Here is an 11,558-nt window from a genome sequence, read left to right on the forward strand (position 1 = left end):
GCCCCTACCGGAAGGGAGCCATCTTTTTGAGAACTCGCAACAAAGTTTTTCCATATTTCAGCCTGTTTATTTAACTACAGCAACTATTATACAGAGTGTCAACGGGAACAAGCGCATCCGCACTGTAAAAAGAGACCGTTATTTTTACGCCCAATATTGCGTAAAAAAGGCGGTGTCGCCATCGTAAACGTAAACTACGGTATTCTCACCGTATACCATGCCGCGCGCATGCGCATTGACTTTTAGGAGAGAAGAAAGGAAAGAGTAAAGAGGAGGAGCGGCGTCATGCGCTCGCCTTTCGTTCCCCGCCGCTCATGCACGCGCGTGGACGCTGCGACGACTGCTTGGCGCGCCGGCGCACCTTGTGTTACGGTACTCGCGAGAAACCGGGCATGCGCAGAGCGGCGCAGATACGGCAAGGAACAGCCGGCAGGGCGCCCGATGCGTCACCAGTCTCGCCATTTTCGAAGGCTCTGCTATCGGCGCTGGTTTGGAATCCGTTGGGCCACGTATTGTACTCCCGCTGCAGGTACGTCGCAATCTTTTCTCAAAACTTAATCGCGCAGTGATGCATGCGAATGATGTGTGTGCTCTGGAAGTATCAGAAAGCCATTTGACTTCACTGGCTGGATTTTGTGCACTTGCTCTCATGACTTTCTTGAATAGACGTCTTGCTTTCTGTTTGCACCGCATGCACTGCTGTATACTTCGCCTTGCATGGGTACGCGCCGACTTAGTGCGCGATTATTTTCCTTGTATGTGCCAGTGCAAGAAAGCATGAATATGAACCTTCGAGAGTTAAGGGGCTGATATACTCCAGCGTAACGTCGACGCGCGCGCACGCTCGGCACAGCGACGCTACGCTAACAAACGCGCAGCACTTTCTAGTCCGACGCGCGGCGCTACCGACGCATCCGGCGTCCGTCAGCGCGCCCCGGCTGCAGCCGGCGCGAGATGCGACATGCGGCATTCCGCGCCGGCGACGTTACCCAGACTGCACTCCGTCTACGTCTCTTCGTGAAGAAGGGACGCCGAGTGCACTCAAATGCGCATGCGTCAAGGCGACGTAGTACTGCGTCGCGGAAGTGGGAGTATAGAGTGCCCTGTTTTCGCGTCAACGTAACGTGACGAACCTGACGTCGCCAACTCCCGCAGCCGCGGGCTGACGCGAACGCACGTCGGAGTATAACAGAGCCTTTACAGTTATAAGGTGGCCACACACAGCACGCCGTCAATATTCGCTACATTCAACAGGTGCGTAGTTATTGTGAAGGGCGTGTAGCGTGCCAGCAATGTAAGGTGTTTTGAAGTTCCCACATATGCGCACTTTTGGTAGGCTGCAGTTTCGTCGAGTTCGCGCTCTTTCCATCACGAAAAGCAGAATGAAACGGTGATAGTTGCGGAAGCGTTTTTTTTTTCTTCGTTGAAGTGCTGTAATATTTTTTGCCTCATGCTGTATAGTTATGTTTAATAGCTTTTTCTGGAGCAGCAGCTGAAGGAAGTTTGAGTTTCCACGTGTGCGCGTTTTGCTGCGCTACGGCTTCGAGTTCTGAACTGTCTTGGTTCGCGTTGACTTTCCGAGGCTGCCGTGAAAGAGAGGTCAAATGGTATCTTTCGCTTAGTACATATTCTGTTAACTGCAACATTAGCGTCGTTTTTTTAACATGTATTGCGCCTTGAATGTACGCTTTTTAATGTGACAGCTCGCAGGGCGATTTTTCCGAACTGCATGCCCGTATGCCTAACTGTTGGATGCTTGTCGATTGGATGAGATGTTTGTTGAAGTCATGCAGAGCAAATAAAATGGTTGCAACTGTAAGCTGTGACTTGAATAATTCATTTATTTTGTACTTAACCTAGATTATCAAAATACATTTCTATTTCAGCACTGGATGGTTGTATAATTGCAAAATGTGACCTCCTCTGTTAGCACACTAAGCAGAGAAATACACGTTGCGTTTCTTCAAAGTTCCAAAATGTGACGAAAATTCTTGAAATAAAAACTAATCATACTTGAAGCCACTTAGCATCATTTTGTTGCAGTTGCATCAGCATATGATACAGGAGCTGTGTCAGTACGCCCAATTCATTAGCACTAGTCTCATTTTTTTTCTGACATTTAGTTGCGCAATACATGCTGAAATGAAAACTGGAACTACTTGAACTATTAAGAATGCCATTTCATTGTCAGTGCTCTTAACCCTAGGTGGTGACCTGTGGAACCCAGAGGAGTACCTTCTTGCTGATCGCCACGTGTTGGGAGCGGCTAGAGAACGTCACTACAGTATTCTGCATGTTATTCACCAGTTATTTTTCCTTTCACGTCTGTTATGCTTAACGATTGTAGTCTACTTTGGAATTCGTTCAAAGGTGTGTATTTAAATCATTCTGGAGAGCATTTTCATCTCCTTTTTGTAGAAAAAAAGCTGCTAACATAAGCATTGTTTCTTTAATGTGGTGTCAAGAGATCTGCAAAGATGGTGTCTCGTCCTTGCTGTTGTATCTGCAAGCATCCTACAGATTTTCTCTTGAAAACACCTCCCAATAGTAGCCTGCTGTACCTATGGTGATGGAACTTTAACGCCGCTCTAAGGACACATGGTCATTGTCAGTGAAAATCACCTATGTCTCTTTCTGACTTTGACGACGTTTGTCTGAACGCAAAATACGTGTTTACTGTGAGAATTGTTTAAAAACATTGTCCTGCTATTTGATTTAAACTCTCCGATTTGATTCAAACACATCACTTATATGATGGGATGGTTCCCGTGTCTTTTGTTTTGAAATAAGTGGCAGTAAAAGCCTGGCAACCGTCTGTGATCCACATTCACATTTATTGCAGTCCACCTGTGAGATGGCCGGTAATAGTGACGTTTCGACTAAACGTTTGTCTTTTATAGCTTACAAAAACTCAATTTTTAGTAACAGAACAATCTCAGGGCGCATTAATTTGCCATTGAACGCCAACTGTCTGCCCTGAGTGCCTTTTTTAAGCTCCCAGATATAATCAGTGTTCCATAGTTAAAGCACCCAACTTCGGTACTTTCTCGTTCATCCTCGATGCTAATTCTCAGCGTGGGCTGAAACAAAAATGAGGTCTTTACAATAGTCGCATAATCCACATACTCAGGGTTGTATTAGTGTATAAATATGTAGTACGTGCCCTGAACGCTATCTCATAGGCTGTTGCAGTAAAGAGACGACTTTCTTTTAAATAATAATGATTATGCCTTTATTGAGGAGTGTCGGATGTTTAACGTCCAAATGTGACGTCCTACCATCCTGTAGCACTTCTTCTGAAGGTCTTTTCATCCTCAAATTCAAGTTGGCAGATGGTGCGAGTGAGCGTGCGTGCATCTAGTCAGCAACGTGGTCAGCGCTCATGATATGTTTCTGAACTCAATGTGACATATAAGACCTATTTTCCAAGTGTTCCCAAATATACCGCAGATATGCCGAGCAGCAGGCCAATGGAAGCTTGTACCCATTGCATCACTGGCGGACGCCCAGCCGCACTGGGGATCGAACCTCGCACCATCCGCATGTGAGGCAGATGCTTAAATCACTAAGTCAGTGCTGCAGCATAAAATCAATACTAGTACAGTGAAACTTTGCTGCGGATCAGTGGTTAACATTTATGTTAGATTGGGTGATTTCTAAGAAGGAGAAATATCTGTATAAACAACATTTATGGATAGCCTTGAGACACCGAATTTCAACATTTAGGACCTGCATAACTTTTTAATATATTTTGGAAATTACTACAAATCTGGCTACAAGCTCATGAGCAGCTTCATTACTGCAATATTTAGCATTGTTTTTTTCCTGCTTTTGCACAGGGCACTTTTGGTATTAACCCAGACCATGGAAGCAAGGCTGAGAAAAAAAGCAAGGAAAGAGAACCCAAAAATATTCAGTTTGACGAAAAAATCATGGATTCTGAATGGAATGTTTACGTGAGTAGCCCAATTCCTGACTGCATTTTCTTGAGGTTGAAGTATTGAATACAACGGACCATAGCAGTTGTCCATCCTGCTACTACAGCAAATGAACTTCAGATGTTCAAACTTCTGGCTAAAGTCTAGCTTTATAAGTGCACAAAAATAAAGCCAACAACCTAAACACAATTTTTGGGCAGCTTGGTTCGCTCTATACCCGAGTATCTTCCGCTGGAGATGCCACTTGTGCATTTTCAAGGAGTTCTGTATGGATGCACAATGTTGCAAATGCAACCTTGCCTAAAACTATTTTGCTCGTCAATGTTGCTATGAAGACACCTCCAGTCAAAGCGAGGGAAATGCTGGCTTAGAGGAACACAGAAACCGTGAGGGATAAACTAAGTAAGCCTGTGCCATTTTTTTCTCGGACATTCTCCTTATGGCTTTTATACTGTCAGATTACTGATGGGCGCATCGATTACTTTGTCATCTGGGTAGCTTCCCTAGCTTCATTAGTTTTTTACCTCTTATTGATAAATTTAATTTCACACAGTCTTGTTAGCGTCAGTCCACCTACTTCCATTTCATTACACGCATCAGAAGTTGACAGTAGTTGATGCGGAGTGACCTGAGAGCAGCTGCGCTACCTGTTTAGGAGGTAAAATGCTTTGTGGTCCATGCAATGTAAATAGGGGGTCATCGTTTTGCTACTAGACTGCAGATGAAGCGTATGTCAAATATCTATTCTGACTGTGCCGCTAGCTAAGTTCTCCTTGAAAAAGTGTCTAGTATAGAGCGACTACCTATGCAATGGTATTCATTGTGTGCTTACAGGAGGCATCAGAGAAATGGAATTGGAGAGTTTTTTAAGTAAAAATTTGTAGTGAAATATTTAGCGATTTGAAATTTTGTGATGATAACGTTTTATTTTCTGAATCATGAGACAACTTCAGAGGATGATGGTGAAACAAAAAAAGTGAAGCACTAGGGGGGACCTAACAAGGAGTTGGAAGAAAACGTAATGTTCAACTGGTAAGGAACAGAACATCAGTTAACCATAAGACGGGAAAGAATAGAACTGATAAATAAATTCATTTGCTTGGCCATGGAGTTACCATTAACTCAAGCAATAAGAGGGAAACAATTGAGAAGCTAAGAATCGCGTGAAATACACTTCGCTGGTACTCATAGTCGCGGCTTTCCAGTATCTGTCAGGACGAAAGCTTGCCACTACTCACCCATATAGGACAGGATAATAGATGAGGTTGAGATTAAATGAAAGATTAACATGAAAGGGCCGGAAGAGAACAGAATAAACTATGAAATAAATACTAGTAATGATGTTGTTGCTGAAACTAAATAGAATATATGAATGGGCAGTGCATCAAGTGTAAAAAAAGAAACAAATCGTCACTTTGGATGAATCTGTGGATTTGAAGCAATAGCAAGTGCTGTAGTGGTGACAAAAAGGACATGGGAGGCTGAAATTAATAAATCTAGGGCGCTGAGGCTGGTGCAACTACTAGGTAAGGGTTAATAGAAGGAAAGTTCGAGATGCCTTGTTCAGAGTAGACATGTTTAAGCTGATGATAGAAGTAAAGCAAGGACTGAGGTACTAAGACAACTGTCTCTTTATAACCGATTTCTTCTTTCATATAAACGTGCCGTGAGAAGATCTATGTCTGAAATCACTCCACTATTTCAATGCTGCATTCTGCTGTGGCCGCTCATTATATGCTAACAGCCTGAGTACTCTAATTTAAACCTCCATAGCCTAAAAGTCACATCGTAGGTAGTGTTATATAGTCTCTCCACGATGAGCAGTATATTGTATTGTCTTACGCTCTTTTCTTTTTTGCAGATTTTTGAACACCTAAAAAAGTACAAGATGAATCAAACTGCTACAAAGAGATTATGATAAAGTTATTTATTGTGCCTGGAATGGACATATGCCAAATGCAGAATCCAGGTGTGTGGAGAACTTTAATAAATAGCAGTATTGCCCATTTCCACTGCATTGTCTTCCTGCACAGCATACACTTCCCATATTATAGCAGTGTCCCAATCCAAGCATGCAGTTTTTAGGCTTAGTCAGAGTGCCATACGTGGCTGCATAGTAGAAAAACAGCAGCGCTGCAACTGTGTTAATCAGGTCGAATGACTTTCACACCATGAAATAGCGTGGGCATGGAAGATCGAGAATATCTTTTGTGTACATTACAAATCACCTAAGTTGACAAATCTGCATGAGCTACGTTCCAGTAGTATGGGTAGACAGTTGCCTATACGCAAAAGGGATGTTAGTCTTCATTTTGCACTGAAAACCTAGAAAACCAGCAAAATGTCATTGTGCTCATTTCACAGGGCACGTCATATATTACGGCCTAGAGGTTAGAAAGTCAGAAAATGTTAGTATGTATGTTTCACAGTGCATTCCATATTTTTACAGTCTGCTACAACACGAGAAAATGTTGCTGCTGGGGTTTCACACAGCATTGTCTAACGATGAATTTACACACCACCGTGTTTTACACGCCACCGTGTAACGATGAATATACCGTGTAACCACCGTACATTTAACGGCTTAAACACTAGATAACACGAAATTGGTGCAACGTAGATTTTACGGGTTGTGGTTATTTTTACTGGAAAAGTATTGTGGAGTGAAAAAAAACAGTGGCCAAATTTTTTCTACACGATATCATTATATACACGGCATGCATGCCGTAAACTTGAAATACGGGTCGCAGTTTTTTTTAAGGTAAAAGTCTGGCAGCATCAGCTGCCAGTGCTTTCACCGTAAAAACTACGGTGAACTTTTTACAGTGCGATCCAAACACTACACTTGATTTATGTCGGCTATTGGCCAGTAAGGATGCCATGTCTCTTGCGACGCGGAAACACAGACCCGTGACGTCAACTGACAGACGCCTCGCCCACCGACGAGAGTGAGAACCGACCTCTGTTTGAAAAGAGGGCGCCTGAGAAAACAGCAACTTCGCGCTCCGCTTGTAGCCTTTACGCGGCGCGCACGACTGCAATATTTGGATGAGCAGTTCATAGCCGTGTCAGCTTTCCGCAGGATGTGTTTTTGTCAACAAGCCCAAGGGGTGCTTCATTACCCCTTCAAAGCGCTGAAATTGCACAGGGATGCCGTAGAGAAGAGTTTCAGAGATAATTTTTTGAAAGCCTGGACTTCAATATGCGCCAACTGCTCGGTGCGCTATTCCTTCAGCATCTCTACCCTTCCTTAATCCCACGTGCAGGGTAGCAAACCGGAGACTGCTTCTGGTTAACCTCCCTGTCTTTCCTTTCTCCCTCTTCTCTCTCTCTCTCCTAATCCCGAAAGTGGCGTTGATTAATTAGTTAATTTAGTGTACCCCCGCGGCGCGAGTGCATTACAGAGGGTAGCGGGGATACACAAAGAATAAAACATAAAGAGCAATTCACTTTTTACTGGAACAATTAAACAGTGGAATAGGCTAACTGAAAAGCAAGCACATAGTGGGAACGAAGATGTATTTTATTCAGTGCTGTAATCCCGTGCTGTAACCTGAACGAGATGTAGTTATATGGGAACAAAGTTGTATTGTGTGTGTGAACGAAGATGTACTTCATTTATTGGTGTGACCCCCCCCCCCTGCTATAACGCCTTCGGGCGTTGCGGGGTATCTGATGAATAAAGAATAAAGGCAAAACGAGAAGAAAAAGAAAATTATGGCCCCTTCGCACTAATGGTGCCAAGCCTGAAGGAAGAGCGCAGCTGGGTGGCCGTCCTCGTTTATCTTTATTTATTTCTTCTTTCTCTCTGTTTTTCGTACCTGTTGCTTTCTATTTCTTTCATTCTATTTCTTTCACTTTCTCGCTCTTTCTATCCTTATTTCTCTCTCTGCTTCTTCTTCTCTCCTTCTTTCTTTATCTTTATTTCTCTCTTTCTTTCTGTGTCTGTCTTGCTCTCTGTTTTTCTATTTCTTTTTTGTGTCCGTTTCTTTCTCTTTCTATGTCTTTCTATCTTTCTATCTCTCTCTTTCTTTGTTTGCCTTACTGCTCTCTTTCCTTCTCTTTCGGTCTTGCTTTTTGTTTTTTCTATCTCTTTTTCGTGTCTGTTTCTTTCTTTCTTTCTCTTTCTTAGTCTTTCTATCTCTTTATTCCTTTTATTTCTCGCTATTTTTCTCTTTCTCTTTCCTTCTATCTCTTTCTCTTTCTCTATCTCTTTCACAGGTTTCACGTGCTCCGCTTCGCCGAGCAGAGGTTTCGTTCAACGCTCACACCTACTGAACTCGGTAGTGGGGCTTTCCCAATTCTTGTGGCCCATATCTATCTGTGGTTTTCTCCGGACACCAAAGCTTTTACGGCCGGCTTAAGCAGCTCTGCTGTTAAAAAAGTACGAGTACAAAGTAATAGGCGCAAACACACTGCACGACGATGACTTAGTATCGCAGCGGCGATACATTATAGAGAAACAATTTTCAAGCAGTAAGGAAGAATATATGCACTAAAAAGCGCATATACATTAAGAGAACATTGGTTTTACAAAATACGTTATTATCTGTTATATAAGCGATGTCATCGGGAAGGTGCGTGATACCAGCTGACACAAGTTCTGGGTATGAATGAATCATGAAAGCACTTTGTGCGACAAGATGGAATACTAACTTTATTGCGGGGATCAATGCGTGCTGATATGTATGTTAGTAATTTTTCTTTCATAATGCTGTTGCAGTAAATCTTATGAAAAATACATAGTGCCTTCTCTCTTATTGCTGACCTGCGATAAGAAAGAAGAGGAAGAAGGGACAAACTTAACTTCATGGACTTGATAGAATACGTTGCTGGGCGAGTTGGCGCATTGTCTGATAATAAAAGCAGAGTCCAAAAAAGACGAGACACAAGAAACAGGACACAAGAGCACCCGTCCCGTCTTCTTGTATCTTGTGTCCCGTCTTTTTTTGCGCTCTGCTTTTATTATCAGACAATGCGCCAACTCGCCCAGCTAGTTGTTCGGCGATAGAAAGCACGAAACGGCAGGCGCGGTTCTGCACAGATTCCAAATTGGAAAAAAAAATTAATGCCAGGGCTCCAGACAGATGAAGAATATCTTAATTTCGGTTGTACCGGTGTTTTATAAAGTAATATTTGCAATGCACTGGATGAACAAGAGAAGTTCTTGCGAAGGCGTCCAAGGATGCGGTTGGCGTTATTTTCGATATAATCACTGTGAGTTTTCAGACAGGTGAGAGGAAACGCGAGCACCCAGGTACTTATAAGACAAAACAGTTTCAAGAGAAACATGGTTAATGTGGCAAGAGAAGGTTCATTTAGTAGGGCTGAGAGATGGGCTAGTTGGTGAGATATCATTTTAACGAATGGTGTAGTAGCGCAAATTCGACGGGGACAAAGAGGACAAGAAGCAAAGCGAGTGTCGTGTTTTTTGCTTCTTGTCCTCTTTGTCCCCGTCGAATTTGCGCTACTACACCATTCGTTAAAAAAAAAAAAAAGGTTCATTTAGGTTACGAGAAATGCGCATACTCTTTTTCCAAGTATTTCACCAATCCAGAATATTGCCAATGTGGGACTGAATGCAAGAGACATCATTATCGTCGTTAATTTTGCGGCAAATAACGCAGTCATCAGTGAAAAAATTAAAATGTGTGGTTTGACTGATTTAAGCGCAGGCAGACGAAGATGAAAAAAGGGGAATACAACAGCTTGTCCTTTTGTAGCGTTAGCTACACTGGCCTAGCCGAGCCAGTTTCGCGTGGCTCCTCAAGAGCCGTGCTGCGCATGCGCGAGGATCAGTGATGTCACACGGCTGGTGCATCGGAGCCGGTACCTCCCGCACACTCCGCCGCTACCGCGCGCGACTCGCTGCCGTCGGTCTGCGCTTTCCAGAGGAGTGACGTCGTAGCCGAGGTAGACGTACAGGCGCCGGCGCGCGCGCAGCTATTCGCCTTCGCTGTGCAGTCACCGTCTGATACTGCGCTGGAGCCGCTTGATAGCGCCTCTGACTGGCGTTTGCCAGTGTGGTTTAGCCATGGAGAAGGAGAGCGCAAATGCTGCTCAACGGCGCAGAAGAGCGGAGAAGCTTAACTCATGGGATCCCGAAGTAGTTGCCTGGCAAAATAAATATACATGTGCCACATAATATGTATACCATGTGTGCGTCATTGGAGCAGCAGTAAGCATGGTAATCAAGCTAATCCTAGACAATCAGGAAAGCTAAGAACAATCAGCTGAACCTTTGCTAACGCTACGTTATCCTGGATAGCCGAGCTAAGCCATTGCAACTTTTTTTTTTGTCTTCGTCTGCCTGCACTTCGATCAGTCAAACCATGCATTTTAACCAACTAGCCCAGTTGCCGATTCTCTTGAAGGAGTGTTAGCCGGTAAGTGATTTATGTAGATAAGAAGGAGGGTCCAAAGAACCGACCCCTGAGGCTCATAACGCTGTAAATATTTCTAAATATATGCTATTGCTGTAACATTATCGTGACTCCTGCCTATAAGAACCGCGTCACGTCGATTCCCTGAAAGAGAAATGGTGCTGCATTCCATAGAAGATGCTTGACTGTCGTAGAACTGCTTTTTCTTGATACAGGGCAGATCCTGCTATTAGGATCCTGTCCGAACAAGAAAGCACAAAGATAACGCTATAATTTAGATATTGACACTTGGACTGAGCAGAAATTAGTTGAGACGGGTTAATGAATCATTTTATATGTGCTTGACGAAGAACAACGTAGATGACAAGTACAAGCTTGTAAACTGCAATGTGTCCATGAATGAAGAATTTGGAGCCTACATGCTGTCAGGATGATATTGGAGTTTATAGCACACCATAAAGAAGATACGAAATTTCTTTTTGCTGCAGGGCGATGGACGGAACGCTGATACATCAGTTGCTGTTATGAATGTTCAAAGCCTCTATCATCTCGCGAGTTGTCTGTTTATTATTCCTGACGATGGTGTTGGTTTTTTCAAATTGCAAAACGAAAATTCGTATTTGAACAGGCCAGAGTGATAAAACCCTGTATATTTTATCACCTTTGCGGGTTTTTTTGTGTGACCACCTGCATGTATATAAGTGTGTGTCGATGTGAATAAAGATCGGTTGAGAGTCCGGCGCCTGTCTTCGTGTATTCTTCGTTTGTATCTCGTGTCCGTTGCGCCGACTTTAATTATGACCCCATACGAACTTGCCCAACTATCAGTGTTACTGAACGTGTCTTTGGTTGACTTATTGGGAATTGACTATTTTGATACATATTTGCAAAAAAAAATATCTGGCAGATCCCACGCACTGTGGGAATCGATGTAATGCGAAGCAGCCAGCAAAGAGCTGCATACATCGCCTTGTTTGTCTTTGAGGCAAATGAAGTAATTAATGTCATGACATCTAGTTCACCCTATATCGCATGTTTGTCATGCATTCATGCATGTACAATCTTTAATATAATGAAACGTATATTCTGGTATATACAGTGCATAACCTGTTGTTTATGTTCATCACGCACTCACGTCATGCCACACCAATTTTGGTGTATATCCAGTTAACAAAACGGGCGGAAGCGCACCAAGACAGTGTCATGTAAATCATGCCGTACATGACATGCATGCTAT

The 11,558-nt window shown here is 43.2% G+C and overlaps 1 protein-coding gene across 5 annotated transcripts; it reads left to right on the forward strand.

Moving 5' to 3' along the window:
- Nucleotides 1–438: 438 nt before the first annotated feature.
- Nucleotides 439–11,053, forward strand: LOC119372589 (uncharacterized). 5 transcript variants are annotated; one of them, XR_007417814.1, is made up of 5 exons: nt 1,114–1,254; nt 2,207–2,370; nt 3,840–3,956; nt 5,800–5,907; nt 10,810–11,053. XR_007417814.1 is itself a non-coding variant. In XM_037643064.2 (4 exons), exons 1-4 carry the CDS (start codon nt 442–444, stop codon nt 5,854–5,856), a joined length of 426 nt encoding a protein of 141 aa, XP_037498992.2. In that variant the 5' UTR covers nt 439–441; the 3' UTR covers nt 5,857–5,950. The 5 variants fall into 5 exon arrangements, 3 of the variants coding, with proteins under 3 accessions (XP_037498992.2, XP_037498993.2, XP_049275906.1); XM_037643064.2 differs by lacking the exons at nt 1,114–1,254; nt 10,810–11,053 and adding an exon at nt 439–529 and having other exon boundaries at nt 5,800–5,950; XM_037643065.2 differs by lacking the exons at nt 1,114–1,254; nt 5,800–5,907; nt 10,810–11,053 and adding exons at nt 439–529; nt 4,773–4,842.
- Nucleotides 11,054–11,558: the final 505 nt, after the last annotated feature.

Source organism: Rhipicephalus sanguineus, chromosome 10 (genome assembly GCF_013339695.2).
Source record: "Rhipicephalus sanguineus isolate Rsan-2018 chromosome 10, BIME_Rsan_1.4, whole genome shotgun sequence".
Lineage (NCBI taxonomy): Eukaryota > Metazoa > Arthropoda > Arachnida > Ixodida > Ixodidae > Rhipicephalus > Rhipicephalus sanguineus.

Excerpts from the sequence above, each read along its gene's own strand:
- LOC119372589 (XM_037643064.2), top strand. The coding sequence starts at position 442 with ATGCGTCACCAGTCTCGCCATTTTCGAAGGCTCTGCTATCGGCGCTGG. Across the intron at positions 530-2,206 it reads GTATTGTACTCCCGCTGCAG|GTGGTGACCTGTGGAACCCA; the intron begins GTACGTCGCAAT and ends TCTTAACCCTAG. Across the intron at positions 2,371-3,839 it reads ACTTTGGAATTCGTTCAAAG|GGCACTTTTGGTATTAACCC; the intron begins GTGTGTATTTAA and ends GCTTTTGCACAG.